The following is a 20,600-nucleotide window of genomic DNA, read 5'->3' as shown; positions in this document are numbered from 1 at the left end:
ACTTACATTATAGCTTAAAATTTAAATTTGAAATCCACCCTACAAAACCAGTTTTAAGAAAAGCATTTGTGCTAAGTATAGAAAAATTTTATAAATGCAACTAAAATTATGGTAAAAGTGTGTTATTCAATGTAGTTATTCGTCCTGTTACAAACTTTTTATACAAAATCACTTCTTCCATAATAATCATATGTAGGGACCAGAAAAATTCGCGGGTTTAATGACCTCCAGGATGAACTCCATAGTTCTACGTACACTCGGTCAATTGTCACCCACTCATTGGCTGCTGTCTTGTGAGACGTCCCAACGTAGCAGCCTGTGATTCGATAAAGCTTTGGTCGGGCGTTTCTAATTGGCCCAGAGTCATCCAGGTGAGTTGTGAGCCAATAGCAGAGGCAACACTGAGGTATAACTATTTGTATTTTAGCCTATAGCGAGATGAATTCGCGAATTTTTTCGGTCTCTAGTTTTAACACTTTTATTTTATAAAAAAAACTGGTATTTCTGATGTGATGTGGATATCTGATGTTGTTTTGTTCAGACTTATGACTTAAGGAACAAAACCGCTTCTATTGTCGAAGCTGCCTAGACGAACCATTTAGACGTATGACGCATGCTGCATGCAAAATGCCTAGTCATTAGTGTGTTATTGTTAGACAAGATGACAGGTGCGCCGCGGTATCGCCTCCAGGCGCAAGGCTGAGGACTCGTGCGTGGACCGCGCAAGGCTGAGGACTCGTGCGTGGACCGCGCAAGGCTGAGGACTCGTGCGTGGACCGCGCAAGGCTGAGGACTCGTGCGCGGACCGCGCAAGGCTGAGGACTCGTGCGTGGACCGCGCAAGGCTGAGGACTCGTGCGTGGACCGCGCAAGGCTGAGGACTCGTGCGTGGACCGCGCAAGGCTGAGGACTCGTGCGTGGACCGCGCAAGGCTGAGGACTCGTGCGTGGACCGCGCAAGGCTGAGGACTCGTGCGTGGACCGCGCAAGGCTGAGGACTCGTGCGCGGACCGCGCAAGGCTGAGGACTCGTGCGTGGATCGCGCAAGGCTGAGGACTCGTGCGTGGACCGCGCAAGGCTGAGGACTCGTGCGTGGACCGCGCAAGGCTGAGGACTCGTGCGTGGACCGCGCAAGGCTGAGGACTCGTGCGTGGACCGCGCAAGGCTGAGGACTCGTGCGTGGACCGCGCAAGGCTGAGGACTCGTGCGTGGACCGCGCAAGGCTGAGGACTCGTGCGTGGACCGCGCAAGGCTGAGGACTCGTGCGTGGACCGCGCAAGGCTGAGGACTCGTGCGTGGACCGCGCAAGGCTGAGGACTCGTGCGTGGACCGCGCAAGGCTGAGGACTCGTGCGCGGACCAACCACAGAACAAGTCAGGCCGGAGCGACGGGGATGTCGGTAGCTTTGAACTCAGCGTACTCGCGCTCTGATTGGACATTAGCTCATTCCTCCGCTACAAAATGGCCGACACCATAGCAAACCAATTCCTACATCCCGCCTGACGACCTTCTGTCCTTACTTACTCAGTAGGGCAACTGTGATATGTGGACAATAACCGTAACATTATATGGCGGGAAAATGAAGATAAAGGTGTAACGCGAATCCTTTAAGTGCTTTCAAGAATCTGTACCGGATGTTCCATGGCTTAAAATTATTCCAAAAACATGTATTGTAGCCACTGACTCTTCTAAAAATACATTTTAGCAACGAAATACGGAAACAGAACTACTCAGCCGTCGTCAGCGTACTTTCAAATGCTTTTCGTAAACAGACCCAGTCGTGTGTCTCGAGCAGTTTTCAAAACGTGTGGTTTTATCTGCAGCAATGCACACCGTATCTCTGCCCAGGTATGTCGGATACCTTAAGGTGGTGTCTTACACGCCATGTTGATTACTATTATTATTACTATTATTTAAGTGCTATTTATGTAAATTCAAAACTATGCCTAGATTGCATTTTTTGTTCTGTTACAAATATTTTATAAGTGTTATATAATGGCGCGCAAGTGTTTGTATTACTATCATGTGTGCCCTTTTTTACACCCATTATAGAACATTAGGAAATAACTGTTGATGTTTGTGATAGAACAACAAATTCAAACTAGTTAGCGTTAAATTTATATAAATAGCCCCTAATAAGTAGTATTGTCGAGAAAATGAAAATGTCAACATGGCGTATGCGCCTCCATCTCTAGCAATGACTCGCCTGGAGGGAGGCACTGCAGACAGCTCAGGACATACCTATGCCATTCTTGTAGCTGGTTTATTCGCTGCACACGATGAGCCGTCGCGTGCTCAGCCAGCATCCCTCTCCAGAGTGCTGTGGGCTGGGGGCTGGACTAGTGGTGGATACTCCCTAGTTTACAGAGATCTCTCTTTACAATAGCGCTGGCCTTGTTTCCGTGTGCTCTGTTACCAGATACATGCCATAGAGCGCAGACACTTTAGAAATGTCTTTATAATGTCATTAAAGAAATATTTTAATGTTTCTTAAAACATTGTTCGTTGTAAAAGAGAAATTAGGAATGATTATTTTGAAAATACAATTTCCTGTTGAATGATAATTATTAATTATAATCTTTAAGTTTTACTTCTAAATTAAAATACGATATCTTGGTTTCAACCGTATATGTAAACACTTTTTGTATTATTTAATATTTTTTAAATGGGTTCTGTTTGAGCGAGGCACATAATTTAACGAAATGCCTTATTAATAGTAACCGAATGCTGCAAATAGTTTCTCCTATAAAATAATTATTTGTGTTTAGCATTGAATCATTATTTTTTTTCTTTCAGACTGACTACAATTGTAATAATGCCAATAGACACTTATATATGATTTTATAAAATCAACATATAATAAATTCAAATATAATATAATTATTAAAATTAACGATAGTGTAAAATATAAAATGTTAAATGTTAAGAAGCTGTGTGGTATCGATATGGCAACGGAGGGCCAACTAAGCGTGAGATGGACTTCAGCAAGATTCACACGAGAGGGGAGCGCGAAGATGTCCACCAATCAGAGCCATGCCGAACAGAGGGCTCAGGTCGTGCAGTCTTCCATTTACTGAAATAATGCGTGTATATTATATTAAATCACTCCCACGGTCTTAGCATAACACACAACAAAACTTGCGTTTATTTTCAGGACAACCAGATCATTAAATGACCGATATAGGCTACAGGTACATACTTAATTACTCTAAATTATTATTTCAGCATTTTGGTTCTCACCTGAAAGTATTCTCACACTTCACTTGTTCGTTAACATGAATCACGTGCAGCTTCGACGACCAGTGGCGACGGCCCCAGAGATCGAAGGTCTGCTGCTCGGTTTATGACGGGTCGATTTACGAGCATTCCTGACTGAGACAAGGGCGTCGTCTATAAATAAGAATCAATTAAAGACAGCTCGGTTGCCAAGCGAGTCGGGAATATTAAAAAGAGTGTATATTCGGAAAGAAGAGTGTCCGCCGAGGTTGTCGCGACTCATGGCCGCTATTAGAAAGATGATGAACGCGTCGCTGCTCACCGACCAGATTAAAAGTCACCCGATAGTTGGGCGCAGGGGCAATAGCTTATCTTAACGAGAAGGAATAGTAGCAGCGTGGCCGGCATGCTTAATGACCCCCTCCCCCCTCCACGGATCAAGAATTAATTGCCATGGGCGTAATTTGAATTTAGAGGCGATTATGAAGGAACCGCCAAGGCGGGCCGGCGCGGCTAGCGTCGCGACTCCTGGAGCGGCCTCCAACACTGCACCGCGCGTGGAACAGCAATATCCATGCCATATTACACATGTTTCTACATTTTTACCTTTACATGATAAAAAACTGTAACGCTACAAAATAGTGTTTACAGTAATACTGGTTTCGGATTCTTACCAGAGCATCATTTATGTTTCGTGTGTCCCATTACCTCCGATAGTTAAAGTTATTTGTCAACCATTCTCTAAATAACTTTCCATTCCCCTTAACTGCGCACCTGAATAGGCCACGGTCATATCTCTGTCTGCGATCTCTCGCTCTCAGCTCCACCCCAGCACTATCTGGTGACCGTGATTCACAACCGCGACCTTGAAGCTTGCCCTTAACTGCGCACCTGAATAGGCCATGGGCGTAGATCCCGGGAGGGGGTTGGGGCTGGAATTAAGAAGCCCCTCACCGCAGGGGACTGTGAAACTGGGTTTAAAAACGTAAACCTCAAAACTGGGTTTTATGGTAAACTTTCTGTATATTTTAAAGTGTTCTGCTTATTGCATGTGTATGGGCAGCGCACAGCATACGAGCGCCCTCCGGTGAAGACTCGGTTAAAACCCGAGGCCGCGCGGGTTTCCTTTGCGAGTCCTACTGATGCGCGTCTCTGGAGTCCAATTATTGAATACTCTATTATCTTTTCCATGGTTAAAATAAACTATTCTTGAATGAAACATCAATTGAAGTATAAAATTATGCGCCAAATTTCCTAAGTAATACCCAGTATTATCATGAAAAACGTAGGCCTATTTCATATATGCAGAAATAACCATAGCCATGTGTTGTTCAAAGTTACAATATATTTCTTGTAGTATTACAAACTATTTCTTGGCAACTGGTTTCCAAAGAAATCTTTTGTAAAACTACAGAAATTGTTTTCTGTGTGGACGAGTTCTCGACGGAGACTGGCCAATAACATCCCCGAATACCACCGAATCCTCGGTATTCAAAATATTTGATATTCGAGGGAAAAGATTCGAAGAAAAATATCGGAGGAAATGTAGTTTACTTCGAAAATTCAACACTAAAAACTGTGAAGTACATTATCGTTCCCCAATAAATATATTTTAACGTTATTTTTTCTATCGATATTTTATGTCGCGAAATTAAGGCGTGCTACCTTGTCTTCAACTAAACCAAATTTTGTTTACAAAGTTTATGTAAAGTGATAATAAAACATAACTTACATAACTAAGTTAAATAAAAAGAATAACCAAAAACATAAAAACAACTTTACTAATACATTACAAACAAAGTTAATTTTTTCCCTAGAAATATTAAAAAACATATTTAAAATCAAAAACATATACGATGCTAAAAGTGATTTATAGTAATCTGTGATATATTAAAACGAAATTTAAAAAAAATTATTATTTTCGTATAATTACTTTTTATGTAATTATTTATTGTGAGAACTTTGTTTGTGAAACGATCATTAAAAAATATAAAGAATCAATTTAATTTTTTGAACCTTATTTTATATTAGACCCATGATACCTATATATTTAGTTTCAAGTTTTGGATTCGAGAAGATTTGAATTCACTCACCACTTTAGTTGTCGACTCTGCAATTAGAGTAGAGCTGTGTTGGTAGAGATGCAAGGAAGGAACCCGGATCATGAAAACAGAGGAGGTGGTAAAATCCTGGCAAGAGGTTCAATGTAAAAATGATTTCTTCGGCGTTCGTTGTTGTATTGGTTGACGATGTAGAACGCTAGTACTCATTTTCTTCGTTTTATCAATAAAAAGGTAGATGTTTACTGTGGTCACATATAAACTCCAAATTTAATAATCAGTCCGCGTGGGGTGAGTGCCCGATACATAAAAACATTTACACAAAAAGTGGTTTGATATAGTGAAATCTTCCAAACAAATTCATACTTATTACACAAACATTTTTCCTTAAAACAACACAATAATAAACTGTCTTATATGTAAATCACATTTTAGCTCAGACATTCGTATAACTGATTAATTTATATTTCATAAATCATTGGCAATGAATGTTTATTACATATATTTTTTGCATGTTTTGGTGGACACAGAATTATAAATAAAATATGTGCAAACTAATAAAATGAAAGATTGTTAATACTATTAATTTATTCTAATACAATATTATAACAAGTGTTTCACACCGAATATCTGTTTTGTCAATTAAAAATTTTTATTCATTAAATATATTTATTTATCCGAATACTAAAGAACGAGTGTATCAGGCACCAATTGCAATATTCCAACACAACGTGCGACAATTGAAACAGCGCGTAGCACAGGACTTGCGAGCACAGACGCAGGTGAAAAGCTAATGTTTGAATTGCAGACATAAACTTAGTCGAACTGGATAAGAACCAGCAGATACGAAAGCACAGTCCACGCCATAGAAGCCAGCAAAGTCATGTCAATATTGAAGAATCCAGCGGCGCTGAATTCAATCTCTCTGCTGGAGATATGCTGAGAGAACTCCCTCAGCGCTCTGACGGCTCTCCCGTCCAGACCTGGCGTCAGGAGGAAACGTTGGATCTCATTTTTAGTGACGCTGACTTCCTTCCGTGTTGCGCTGCACACGCGGATTATCGCAATTGTCTCCGCTGTGTAAAACAGCGTCCACAGAACGACAGATGTCATTGCAAAAGCGCTGTTCTCATGTTGCCCTGCGTAAGACGACTCGAAGTTCAACTGCATGCCAAAATGCAATACCGTAGTCAAGGACGAAACACAGAGGAGGATGCAGAACATGACTTGCCATCCGTACGCAGAGTTGATGAGGCATGTGATGCGGTGCAGTTTGCCGTAGACAGCGCTCATGGTGCAGATTGTCTCCGTGTGCTGCAGTGAGCCACCGGGAGCGAGCAGCCGGCCATACACGCGGCTCGGGGCCATGTGAACCCTGCTCTGTGAAGCTCTCTGCAGCCTGGTGCTGCCTCGCAGCTCGCTGTTCAGCGCCTGCACTCTCTGGCGAACCAGCAGCACCGTGTTCACGTACTGCAGCACCACGGCCAACACCACGAAATTGGATAAGTCCTCAGCAATTTTGAAGTAAGAATATATATTCGTGTTGGAGCAAAGCCCTACAACAACAGCTCCGATAGGTACAGTGAAAACCCCAAGGATGCAAGCAGTTGAACGCTTAGACCATTTTCTGTACCAGTCATGCGAACATGCAATTTGTATGCTGTCCACTTCAATAAAGCTGTGTATTACGTCCAACCTTTTCTTGTGGTTAATAAGCATGCTTATGAGGCTCACTAAGGCAACTGAGACTGACACACTTGTAGAGATTAAATAGGACGTAATGACTGTAAGTGGTAAACTATTGTTAGCGTAATAAGTCGTTACGTAAAAGTTGACAACATAGGCAGCGAACACAGATAAACCAATCAGAACGCAGAAAGTAGTTGCTGCAGCAGATCTCTTAAAGCTGTAACGTGTGCCGTCTCCATTGACTTCTTGTGGGATCAGTTGACAAGTCTCTAGTCCAAATAACTTCAACGTAATCTGAAATGGTTTCAGACATTCGGTAAAGTCCGTGGTAATCATTGATGCCATTTTACCTAAAAAAAAAAAAAAGTTAACATAAAAATTTCTGTGTTAATGCTACAAATTTAGATCCGTTATTTTGCTAAAGTTTAACGTTTTATATTTAAATAGGTTTGTAAAACCTATTTCAAGAGATTGTTAAACACACCTGTGTTTCGCAAGAAAACTTGACTGCGCGTATGGACTTAACACACCGTGTCAATTTTATTTCGAGTCTCTCGTTATTGGTCACAATCGGTGACAGAATCACTGTCTGCTCTTGCCTGGGCCAATGAGGATCAAGTCGTTCTGCCAAAGGCTGACTTGCCTGGAAAGAACCTTCCTGTTAAGAGTGAATCGACCAACCACAACTGTAAAAAGGCCCTACGATGATTTTAGAAATATTTTGGCACAAAATATTTTCGCGAAATACAGTTGTCTCGAAAGATAGTGATTATTCGCGCGAAAATTGTATTGTTTATTAGGCTTTGATGAGCTGTGGTAACATCTATGATATTTATTTTATTGATGGATCCGATTATCGAAAGTAGTAGCCCAATAATGGCCGATGAGAGTGCAATCACTGTGTTATGGTATGTTAATGATTAATCTGATATAAACTTAGCAATTTCAAATATATGTATAAATAAATATATATTTCTTTCAATCAAAGCAGAGTGATGAAATTACTGTTTTTTTTCTCTATCGTGTTGCGAAACATCTTTTCATAATATCACCATATTATCGTTTATTATATTGAACAATGATTTTCCAAACTGAGACCTCGACGTCCGTTAGGCTACCAGTTCGATACTAACACGAGACTTAACGTTAATACCCATCTAGTCCAAGGGGAATTTTTGTTATTGAGGCGGGATGATAAGAGAGACGCTAGCTGGTGCTTCTAGCGCGGTGTCGAACCTAAGTGCAGTGCTCTAAACAGACGCGCATTTTTCTCGTAATGCATAAGACAACGATAGTTTTTGAGTGGTAACTACAACCTATAATGGCTTAGAAATAAGTACCTTGCGTGCTTTCAAGAATCTTTACCAGGTGTTTTATGCCAAGTTATTATTTTTAAAACATGCTTTTAACCATTTTCACTCTTCTAAAAAAACATTAATAAAATTAAACCAATATGGCGGCAGTGCACTCTGGCAGACATGTGGACTGCGTGACACTAGCGCTCCTGGTAACAAGTACTGAAAATAAAGATGGCTGCCTCCAGCAGAAGAAAACAAGTTGGCGACTATGATGTAAGAATCCAAGATGGCGGTCGCCTGAACTCTGAATTCAATATGGTTGCTGTGATGTCACAATCCAAGCTGGTGGCCTCCAGTAGAAGAAAATATGGCGGCCCCCAGTAGATTAAAACAAGATGGCAGGCATGACATCATATTGGCTGCTGTTATATATAGTACATAAATATTAGCTGTGGGAGGCCAGTCTGTCAGTGGCCTTTGTGGAGGAAGAATCCATCGCCATTTTTATTTTGTCCTCGCCAGGTTCGAACTAAGAATTCCGAACTTTATGATGTAAGTGCATTTTAATTAAAATTTTATTAAAATTGTATTTAAATAATTTATATATATTTTAAAATATTTTCCAATTTTATAGCATAATAATTACGGATTTTCAATATGGCGAACATGATCTCATAATAAAAAATGTGGAATATATTTTAGTATTATGGAATATACTTTTTTTATAAATTTTAAAATTTTTCCAATTTTTTAAAATGAAAATTTTAGCTTTTCTAGATGGCAGCCGTAACGAAAATTGTAACGATGATGTCACAATTCAAAATAGCCGAAAGTTCTAGAAACCAAGATGGTGGAAATCAAAATGGTGGATGTGAAATCATAGTCATAAATGATAGAATCCAAGATGGCCGCTGGGATCAAGGACACAACACTCGGATATCTTGGCCATTTTTCAAATCATGTGGTTATTTCTGAAGCTCTGCAAACCGTATGTGTGATTAGGTAAGTATTTTAAGTTTTCTTAATTTATTAAGCTGCATGATAGCAAAAATTGGACCTTATTGTTAATTAAGTTAGTGCTAATGGATGTCGAGTGAAAATGCAAAACCTCTCCATATTTATTAAGATAATTTTTTTTAATCATACTCAATCATATAAAAGTAATCAAGAGTCACCACATAATACTATATTTCACCATTTTCTTGCGTCTCTTCTATACTAAACTATTCATTCGTTAGCTGCATATATAGCAAGTTAGCACAAGTTAGTGTAGACAGCAAATCTGTACTCTTTGAATCAGGCAAGATAATATTTGCCGACATTCTATTAAAGTGTGAACTCATTTTGTCTATCATGAGTAAGTTGGATTTGGTTTCCCTATATTTTGTTTTACAGTTATAGTGTTAGATGCATCTTATTTATACACTTATTGCACTTACCGCTTCTCTCGTCGAGTTATATGGCCGACCTGGCGAAAGGACGCTTATCCACTGACTTCAAGTTCACCTCAACGACCCAGACAATTGATTTTGGACGCTTCTTTGGTATTGACACTGCGGTAGTCCATTATTATCGTGTTCGCTGTCACACTGTTTTACTTGTCAAGTTTCTGCTGTGATGTTTACCCAGAAAGTGACGTGCGTGTTATCGTTCAGGCAGCGAAAGACTTGTCGATATCTTCTGCCCATGATTGGAACTTTGTGGATGCTTTCTATTTTCCAATTTAATTATATCCATCAACCTTTTTTTTCCTTCAAAATACCATTATTTATTTGTTATTTTTAATATAGTGCATTTAGCGAGTGTAATAACATTCTGAAGTTTTTTTTACTGATATTTGTAGAGGATTGCAATGAGCAAAATTGCAAGCAGTGTGAGATCTTCGAGTAGGATTGTTGTGAGCACATTGCGAGTAGTTCATGTTGTTTGTTAACGATTTCGGTGAGCAGATTGGAAGCGGTATGTTATCTTCGTTAATGATTGCGGTAAGAATATTGCAAGGAGTATACGCTATCTTTGTTGGAGATTGCGGTGAGAAAATTACACTTCACTGCAGAGTTGAAACTCGGTCAACGTGAAAAGTGTGAAGGGACAGTCGCCAAAGCATGCAAACTTATCCTGATTAAGTGGAGTTACACTCTAACATGGTCTTGTAAATGGAACTGAAATAATGATGTAAGATTACAGCTATGAGTAAATATGTACATTTACATGAAAACACCGGTATCACTACGAAATACTGTTCGCAGTACTTAATCCTGGGTTCGGATTCTTGCCCGGGCAATAGTGCTTTGTGCGGTCCAAAAATCCTCCAACAGTTAAAGTTATTTGTAAACGTTTCCCTAAATAGATTTCGATTATTAACAGCGCATATTAACAATCATAATAACGCGGAATAAAGTACAATGGTTGATATTCGATTATATTTACACTGTAACCCTTCTTCCTCCTCAATTGGAAGAGGGGTTGCGTCCCCGACTCACTCTGGGCGCGAAGGGAAAAAATAAATATTAAAACCAGGCATAAAAAAGCTAAACAATATAAATTCCCCACACCACTGCCCAGGGGTCAGGCCAAAAAATTCAAAGGATATAATAGTAGAGTAACCATTAAACAAACAAGAGGCAAGACTTTGGACGTATGTTATTAAAAAATAGAAATTTGCAAAAATAATTTTTACTATACATAACCATACAAGCTTAGTTACAAAAGCTGACGTTAATAATGGCAGCATCTTATCCCCATTTGCGATACTAACAATAACCTTTAAAAAATCGTAAAAATATGAATACTGATAACAACAAGTATAAAAATATATAAGGGCGTGAGGCGTGGCCACTATAAAATATCAAAATTTACTGACTGCCCTAATACCAAAAATCAAACAAGACAATCAATACAAATATATAAAAAATCTACAAAAATAATACTGAAGTACAAACAAATTATTTAAATAAAGTTCTTAAACTCTCAATCAACGGTTTAGTCTTTCTTCAGATGTTCGTTGCTAAAGACTTGCCAAAAAAAAACAAAGTTAATATCCTAGGCGTGCGCTGGCTTCCTGACCTTCCTCACCAACTCCAGAGTCTAATGCCACGCCGGGCCATAGGTACGAATTCACAAAGGCGTGAACGATGACCAAAAAAAAAATTATCTTATTTTTTTTTAAGGGAAATGTAGCAAAAACTCTTCACGTAACATAACTATGTTACCACCGAAGTTTTTATCATATACTTCAAACAAAGTCTTACTTCTTTATTAACTTGCCAATGATTTCATAAAAACGTAGAATGGCCGCACCAACCAACATCAGGCTGCGCATGTAGTCCAATACCGATCGCATACTTTTAATAATACTGCACAAGCTGATATATTAGCTAAATGCAACTTTAAGTATGCCAATTCCGAAGACAAAGTCTCAAAAACAAATTGCAAAATGTTCGTTTCTTCCAAACTTATACTTTTATTACAACTACAGGCAAACGGGCGACCTTTTAAAAAAATCCCACACTGGAACAACGTGTGAAACAAATGGGCCTCTTCACCAAACTGGCTAATAAAAGTTCCGTCCAAATAAAATTTAGTATGGGAAAATACACAGTTCACTAGGTTTGCCAAAAACCAGTGCAGCACCACGAGGGTAAAAATCAAAATTGCGGCCTCTCTTTACCTTGATAAGTCCAGTATCACAGGGCAAACCATTGCCCTGTCACCCAGCGTGGAGCCTCCATCCCAATACTCTTCGCCGCCCGTTGCCGTCCGGCACACCAGTCCGCGCCGTCACATGGCTCTGTCCTCGACGGTCGCTCGCCACAAACTCTGGCCGGCCCAGCTGATTTTTTCTTCCCGGCAAGCCGAATGTCTGACGTCATCAGCCAAACGCCGGGCGCTCGCCAAGTGGTATTTACGTGAAACACAATCGATGTTCTTAAACTCATAATCGATAGCTACCAAACGGCATATAACTAATTAACAGAAACAAATATAATTAAAAAATTTACAGATAAATTAACATTAATTAAAAAAGGCGTAAAAATACGTGAAATAAAAAACCATATAAAACTAGAGACCAGCAACAAAAATAAATTACAAGTAAAAATGTGGCCCTGCCGGCCACAACCTCCGCCTTGAACAAAAAAAAATTTAAACAGCAACCTTAAAAAACTAAAACGTCAAAAAAAAAACCTTGGACTTGGAGACAAAGTATTCTCAAAAACTTCTAATCCAACAAACCAGCCCAAACTCAAACAAACAAACCTGCAACAAGGAAAACTTGCCTCCAAAGCCTCAGTCAAAATTTCAACGCTCAAAAAAAAAAAAACAAGAGAAGGATTTTCCAACAAGTAACGGAAAAGACAAACTAAACTCACAAACCGAACAAACGGGATCTAAGTATGCCAAAACAAAACAAACAAGCTCCAAAGTCAAGACCGAAACGTATTAGACAAAACCTTCTCTCTCAAAATTATCAATAACTAAAGGTTGCAAACTAAAGCAAAGAACTATAAAAACTATAACCTCACAGGAAAAAAATCAAAACCATCACTGGAAATCTAAAAGACCACTAAAATTCCTGGTGCTGATCCTGCTCCCGCAGCTTGCAAATTAGCGTAAACCTGTTCTTTGGGAAGTTTATAAATCCAAGAAACTGCCATTATTAAAAAAATCAAAAAAGTTAGCAAAATCGCAAAAGTCCAAAGTCTCTGCCTAGCAGAGTGGCGCAGGTTGTAACCCTTCTTCCTCCTCAATTGGAAGAGGGGTTGCGTCCCCGACTCACTCTGGGCGCGAAGGGAAAAAATAAATATTAAAACCAGGCATAAAAAAGCTAAACAATATAAATTCCCCACACCACTGCCCAGGGGTCAGGCCAAAAAATTCAAAGGATATAATAGTAGAGTAACCATTAAACAAACAAGAGGCAAGACTTTGGACGTATGTTATTAAAAAATAGAAATTTGCAAAAATAATTTTTACTATACATAACCATACAAGCTTAGTTACAAAAGCTGACGTTAATAATGGCAGCATCTTATCCCCATTTGCGATACTAACAATAACCTTTAAAAAATCGTAAAAATATAAATACTGATAACAACAAGTATAAAAATATATAAGGGCGTGAGGCGTGGCCACTATAAAATATCAAAATTTACTGACTGCCCTAATACCAAAAATCAAACAAGACAATCAATACAAATATATAAAAAATCTACAAAAATAATACTGAAGTACAAACAAATTATTTAAATAAAGTTCTTAAACTCTCAATCAACGGTTTAGTCTTTCTTCAGATGTTCGTTGCTAAAGACTTGCCAAAAAAAACAAAGTTAATATCCTAGGCGTGCGCTGGCTTCCTGACCTTCCTCACCAACTCCAGAGTCTAATGCCACGCCGGGCCATAGGTACGAATTCACAAAGGCGTGAACGATGACCAAAAAAAAAATTATCTTATTTTTTTTTAAGGGAAATGTAGCAAAAACTCTTCACGTAACATAACTATGTTACCACCGAAGTTTTTATCATATACTTCAAACAAAGTCTTACTTCTTTATTAACTTGCCAATGATTTCATAAAAACGTAGAATGGCCGCACCAACCAACATCAGGCTGCGCATGTAGTCCAATACCGATCGCATACTTTTAATAATACTGCACAAGCTGATATATTAGCTAAATGCAACTTTAAGTATGCCAATTCCGAAGACAAAGTCTCAAAAACAAATTGCAAAATGTTCGTTTCTTCCAAACTTATACTTTTATTACAACTACAGGCAAACGGGCGACCTTTTAAAAAAATCCCACACTGGAACAACGTGTGAAACAAATGGGCCTCTTCACCAAACTGGCTAATAAAAGTTCCGTCCAAATAAAATTTAGTATGGGAAAATACACAGTTCACTAGGTTTGCCAAAAACCAGTGCAGCACCACGAGGGTAAAAATCAAAATTGCGGCCTCTCTTTACCTTGATAAGTCCAGTATCACAGGGCAAACCATTGCCCTGTCACCCAGCGTGGAGCCTCCACCCCTATACTCTTCGCCGCCCGTTGCCGTCCGGCACACCAGTCCGCGCCGTCACATGGCTCTGTCCTCGACGGTCGCTCGCCACAAACTCTGGCCGGCCCAGCTGATTTTTTCTTCCCGGCAAGCCGAATGTCTGACGTCATCAGCCAAACGCCGGGCGCTCGCCAAGTGGTATTTACGTGAAACACAATCGATGTTCTTAAACTCATAATCGATAGCTACCAAACGGCATATAACTAATTAACAGAAACAAATATAATTAAAAAAAATTACAGATAAATTAACATTAATTAAAAAAGGCGTAAAAATACGTGAAATAAAAAACCATATAAAACTAGAGACCAGCAACAAAAATAAATTACAAGTAAAAATGTGGCCCTGCCGGCCACAACACTTATATAAATAAAAATATAAATTCTAAAAATTTGTAGGGGCAACAAGGTATTTTCAGCAATGTATCAAAAAACATATTTCATACATGTAAAAATACCCACAGCAAAGAGTTGTACAAATGTATTATATTTTTCTTAAATATCATAAACTATTTCTTGGAAACTGGCTTCCAAAGGAATCTTTCGTTAGAATACAAAATAAAAGGTTTTTATGCATGCTGGGGAAACAGGCGCACTTGGGTTTTTGTGTGCTATCGGAGCTGGCGCATTTGGGTTTCTGTATGCTGGGGAAACTGGCGCTCGTAGGTTTCAGTGTGCTAGGGAAACTGGTGCTCGTGGATTTCTGTGTGCTGTGGATGGAAACTGGCGTTCTTGGGTTTCTGTGTGCTGTGGATGGAAACTGGGTTCTGTGTGCTATCGGAGCTGGCGCTCTTGGGTTTCTGTGTGCTGTGGATGGAAACTGGGTTCTGTGTGCTATCGGAGCTGGCGCTCTTGGGTTTCTGTATGCTGGGGAAATTGGCGCATTTGGGTTTCTGTATGCTGGGGAAACTGGCGCTCGTAGGTTTCTGTGTGCTAGGGAAACTGGTGCTCGTGGATTTCTGTGTGCTGTGGATGGAAACTGGGTTCTGTGTGCAATCGGAGCTGGCGCTCTTGGGTTTCTGTGTACTGTGGAAACTGGCTCTTGGGTTCACTTGAGCGGGGCCCTTGCCGTGGCCAGCAGACACCACCCGGCGGCGGGACGTGGATAACACAGAGCCTGCCGGACTGGTGTCGGAGAGGAAGGAAATATTCGGTTGAGCAATTAAGGTAGGAAGCAATGAAACACACCGACCGGCCTTCAGAAGTCTTCGGCGGCTTGCCGGGAATCTATTTTCAAAGCTTATATATATAAAAAAAACTGGTTTTCGTTGTGTTTCAAACGGTGTTCTTTTTTTTAGGACCTGAACAGATCACTATTTGATCGTGTTTATTTCCTCAAGAAACTGTGGACATTATCATCAACTGGCTAGACTTATTTAGACAGTAAAATGAGTCATTAATCAGAATGGATACTCAATAAAATAAAAATTTCATGCTTGAAAGAAAGCACTGTAATTTACTTGAAATCTTTTTGCGGGGCTTATTTCGAGATTTCATGTTTAATGTGTGTGTACTAGGATATAATGAATTCATTCGGAACACAACTGCTTTACTATGTTGGTTGGCTCACGGATCACAGGCTACAAGCTCTGGGTGACAGTGAGAATTCAATAATAAACAGGGAGAAACAGTGTGACACAGTCTTCCGTCTAATGGATGAAACGTGTCCGGCCTCTGCATAGTCGAATGAGCACTGTGAGTACAGACAGGAAAAATTCGCGGATTCATTTCTCAATAGGCTAACATTCAAATACATATACATTTTAGTTGCTTTTCTTTTGGCACACTCTTTGCCTGGACTACTCTGGGCCGATGAGTAACTCTTAACCAAAGAAGTATCAAATTACAGGCAAACCAGTTGAGACGACTCGCAAGCCATCAGCCATTGAACTGGCGTTATTTGCCAGAGTATACGATGGGCAGTGGAGTCTAGCATATAGGTGATTGAATCCTCGTTTTTATCCAGTCCCCAGAAATATGTCGTTCAGTTGTCGGTCGGGACTGCAAAAATAAGCTGTTTCAAAGACTTCGAGGACATACTGCTCCGTCCTCTGTATGCTCGGGCAACTGACGCTCTATCATTGGCTGCTGACTTACGAGTCGTCTCAACTGGTTTTCCTGTGATTCGATACTTCTTTGGCTGAGGGTTTCTCATTGGCCCAGAGTCGTCGTGATGGACAGTGAGCCAATAGCAAAAGCAGTATAAAGGTATATTTATAGAGCGAAATGAATCAGCGATATTTTCCGGTGTCTTGTTGTCGTCCGCAAGACTTCCTGCCGCGCAGCCTTGCCTTTGTACCCGGGCTTCCAGTCCGCGGAGGTGCCGATGAGTTGACGGGCTCTCGACACTGGCGATTATCGGGAGTGCAAGAGGGGGCATGTGGCCCAAGGTCATCGCCCGCGCATTAACTTCATTACGCACGGCCTCGCTGTCCGCCGGCTGTCCACCAGCTGTCCACCAGCTGTCCGCAGGTGCGTGGGCGCGCGGGTCGCTCCTTCATGGCACACGTGGGCTGTCCGCCGGCTGTCCACCAGCTGTCCGCCAGCTGTCCGCAGGTGCGTGGGCGCGCGGGTCGCTCCTTCATGGCACACGTGGGCTGTCCGCCGGCTGTCCACCAGCTGTCCACCAGCTGTCCGCCGGTGCGTGGGCGCGCGGGTCGCTCCTTCATGGCGCACGTGCGCTGTCGCTAGGCCTGGACCCGCAGGACTGACGCCAGTTCATTGGCTTCTGACTTGTGAGTCGTCGCAACTGCCTTGCCTTTCTCTTGGGTCCAGCCAATACCACATCTTTGTAAAGGTATGTGTAGTTTAACTTTAGACTATGGCGAAATGGATCCGCGAATTTTTCCGTGCTCTAAGCGTTACGAGTTGAACAGATAACTACGACTTTATTCAGCACAACTTTGTGCTGACCTTGAAAATCACAGCGACAAGATCTTTTTTTGTATTTATGTACTGTTCTAGTTGCAACTGTCTCGTCAGTACAGTTTCCGCCTGTGCTGTGATATTTTTCTTACTAGTTCCTTCCGTGGAATTTTCTAAGACTACCTATTGTGCCGTTACCATGGTGTGAGTTCCGGAAAAATCTTATATAGTTTTTCATTTCATGGTCTGTAGATCCAAAAACCATCGTCAACTGAAATGTTTGTGTGTGTATGTCATGTGTAATTATAATCACAAATATGTGGACACGATAACTGCCGTAATTTTCCACAAATCACTTAAAAAAATGATACGGAAAATATAATAACGGAAAATCTCGGTCAAGTTTGTTAGTGGACAATATCCGACTTAAGGGTCATAAATGGAAGTTTTTGAAAAACAGATATATCGTTATAACTCCTATAATATGAATAAAATCGCTTCCGTTTGAACGTATTAAGACTCGTAGAAGTAATACAAAAAACTTTTGTCCAAATTTAGGTTTGATACGACCAACCATAAAATATTCGTGGAAAAAACCAGGGTTGGGGGTCAAAAAAAAATTAATAACTCCTTTAGTAGACACACAATCGAATCCGTTCAAATTGTTTGTAAATCTTATTATTTTTGTTTAAAACTTATTGTAAACAATTATTGATAAGAAAAAACATTCCTGCGCTGGATTAAAAAAAGGACAGAGAAAAGTTATTATTTACGTAACTTGTACGCTATTAAATCCGTGCTTATTAATTGTTAAATCTTAAAATACTATTTGCAACTTTTATCCGAAATAATTTTTTTTTAAACTACCGAACTGCATAGGGTGGAAAATAACAGGGGTTAAAAAAAATTATTAACTTCCTTAATAAGTACACTAACAAATCCGTTCAAACTGTTTGTAAACCTGATAAATATCGTATGTCTGAAAACTTAATTCTGACACAATTTTTGTTAATACCAACCATTTCTGCTAAGGGTGAAATAAACAGGGTTAAAGGACAAAACAATTCTATCTTCCTTATTAGATAACCTTTAAAATCTGTAGTAATCAACTGTAAATCTTCTCAAAATAATCTAAAAAATTTTATTTAAAAATTTTTTGATAAGAAAAACCATTACTACAAGAAGTTTAAAAAATATGGGTATAATTTAGAAAATTTACAATTTTCGTACCATGTTAAATCAGTTTTTATTTACTTCAAACTTTCTACATACTGTCAAAAATGTTTGTCTTAAGTAAATTTTTATGTAACCAACCTCTGCTGCAAGGGCTGGAAATAACAAGAGTTGGAAGATAAAAAAAAATAGTTTGGTAGGTAGACTATTGCACCGCTCACTACCTTCCTCTCTATAACTCAGGCGAGGTTATGAGTGAGAGGTAGGACGATGCTGAAAGCCCGTGGACCCAAGGTTCATGAAGTGTTTTGATGTGAGGTTAGTTGAGACAAAATTGGCTGACTGGTCATGCACACTTACACAATTGGGGTAGTTAATTAATAATAAAATAATTTCAGATAAATAATTTATTTGAATAATAGATTATTTTATTCAGATAAATAATTTATTTGAATAATAGATTATTTTATGTTTTTTTATACACCTTGACTACTTACATAATATCATTTCGAGGATCAAAATTTACGTAATCATTTTAACATTATTATTTAGATATACTTATATTTTATATTTTTAGCAAGGGCCCCGCTATCACAACAGTTAATTAATGAACATTCAGAAACAGACTTTTATAAAAAAAACATATCTTAAACTTTCGTTACACAATTACTTTTTATAATTATTATTTGTTACATAATTTCTCCTTTATATAGTTATTATAATATTTTAGTCAAAGTTGTTACGTTGTTTCAAATTTTTTTTTTAACTAAGAGCGTTGTAGACTTTAAACGAAATGTCCGACGTGATTCAGTTCCAAAAAAAAAATCACAATATTGTATTATTTTTGAAGGTTAGTAGATCATGCCAAAAATAAATAAGCTGCCGGCTTTCCTGATAAGATGCGGTCACTGCATTGCTTCAGGGCCAATGAGGACAGGCCTCGAACACCACAGCACAAGGTAGATTCAAGTGAACCGCATGGGTGGTACCCGCCGACCGCTAATAACAAAATAAGAAATGTATTTTAACACGCCCGGTGCTACAAACATTACCAGACGTTCTTAATAAATAGTTCTGAAAAACTCACCACTTAGTGCGGTGTAACAATGCTTAAAGCATGTTAAAATTCACAAACTCCCACAGGTACGAATTTTCACTATGTAAACATGGCGTCAAGGTGTTGAAAAGGAAAGTTCTTTCTTGCTCACGGCAAGACGAAGAAGAGCATTGAACATAGTACTAGTTAGACCAGGGTCGGTAAATTTTGAAACAAAAAAAAATAATAGTAAGATGAAACCCGTTAAAAAAGGTCGAGAATATAACAAAAATTAAAGGAAAAAATAATTTACGGGCGATCTTTGGTCGGGAAGTGGAAGGGGGTGAGTTTTTAAGGGTAAAAAACGGTGTATCTCGATTTCCGGCAAAACTACAAGTCCTATGGAAAAATATTAAATGACAAAGTTGTAGGTAATAAAGAGACCTACAACTTTTGTAATTACACTTTTTTCACATAACCTAAACATGTATGTGAAAAATTCAAATAATCATGTTTTTGGTTTTTTATTTTTATCTTATGCAAAAAAAAATTCTTTTTCACGAAATTTGGTGGAAACTTGCCTTTTTATGTCCTAAAGACACTGTAATTTTTTTTTGATTTGAAATATTTATTTTTTCACCTTATTTCGACTTAATATCGAAAAAACACCCTAATTTTCAATCGAAAATTCTCGCGTCAAAATATCAGCTTTTTAAAAAAAGTCGGAGAGTTCTTTGTTCGTTGATATCTCTTCTTTCTGAAAATTAAAAAAAAAAAAATACATTACTATGGTAAATGTTCTCAGAAAATGCAAAGAAAAGAAAAAAAACTCGAATCCGAAATTTTTTTTAAATCACTATGTACAATTTTGAGCTATTTAGTAAAATTTACACTTTAATTACTTGAAAAACGTAAGATTCTATGTTACATTGATAAACAAAAAAATTACAAATCCATTAATAATAAAGATTGCAAGAAACATGCAAAAATAGTTGTTCTAAATATTAAAGATAGGATTTAAAGGGGGGATTTCAATTAAAAAACGTGATTGCTGCAATTTTTTTAGTCAAAAAGTTGATTTGTTAATTTCTAATTACATTTATGCCATAGAAAATCTCATAATATATGAATAGAAATGTAAATCGTAATATTGAATTTTGATACTTTATACTGATTATTATTATTCATAATAATATTTTAAAATGCATTAA

The 20,600-nt window shown here is 38.9% G+C and overlaps 2 protein-coding genes across 2 annotated transcripts in view; one reads left to right on the top strand and one right to left on the bottom strand.

The window, feature by feature from the left end:
• LOC134528528 (ras-related and estrogen-regulated growth inhibitor-like) overlaps positions 1 to 20,600 on the top strand; it is a 320,542-nt gene that overhangs the window by 74,392 nt on the left and 225,550 nt on the right. The gene's annotated exons all lie outside the window — the stretch shown is intronic.
• Positions 4,613 to 7,323, bottom strand: LOC134530696 (putative gustatory receptor 2a). Its single transcript, XM_063365783.1, has one exon. It carries the CDS (start codon positions 7,306 to 7,308, stop codon positions 6,091 to 6,093), a length of 1,218 nt encoding a protein of 405 aa, XP_063221853.1. The 5' UTR covers positions 7,309 to 7,323; the 3' UTR covers positions 4,613 to 6,090.

Source organism: Bacillus rossius, chromosome 1 (genome assembly GCF_032445375.1).
Source record: "Bacillus rossius redtenbacheri isolate Brsri chromosome 1, Brsri_v3, whole genome shotgun sequence".
NCBI classification, from domain to species: domain Eukaryota; kingdom Metazoa; phylum Arthropoda; class Insecta; order Phasmatodea; family Bacillidae; genus Bacillus; species Bacillus rossius.
This window is presented reverse-complemented; position numbering and strand designations above follow the sequence as displayed.

Excerpts from the sequence above, each read along its gene's own strand:
- LOC134530696 (XM_063365783.1), bottom strand. The coding sequence starts at position 7,308 with ATGGCATCAATGATTACCACGGACTTTACCGAATGTCTGAAACCATTT.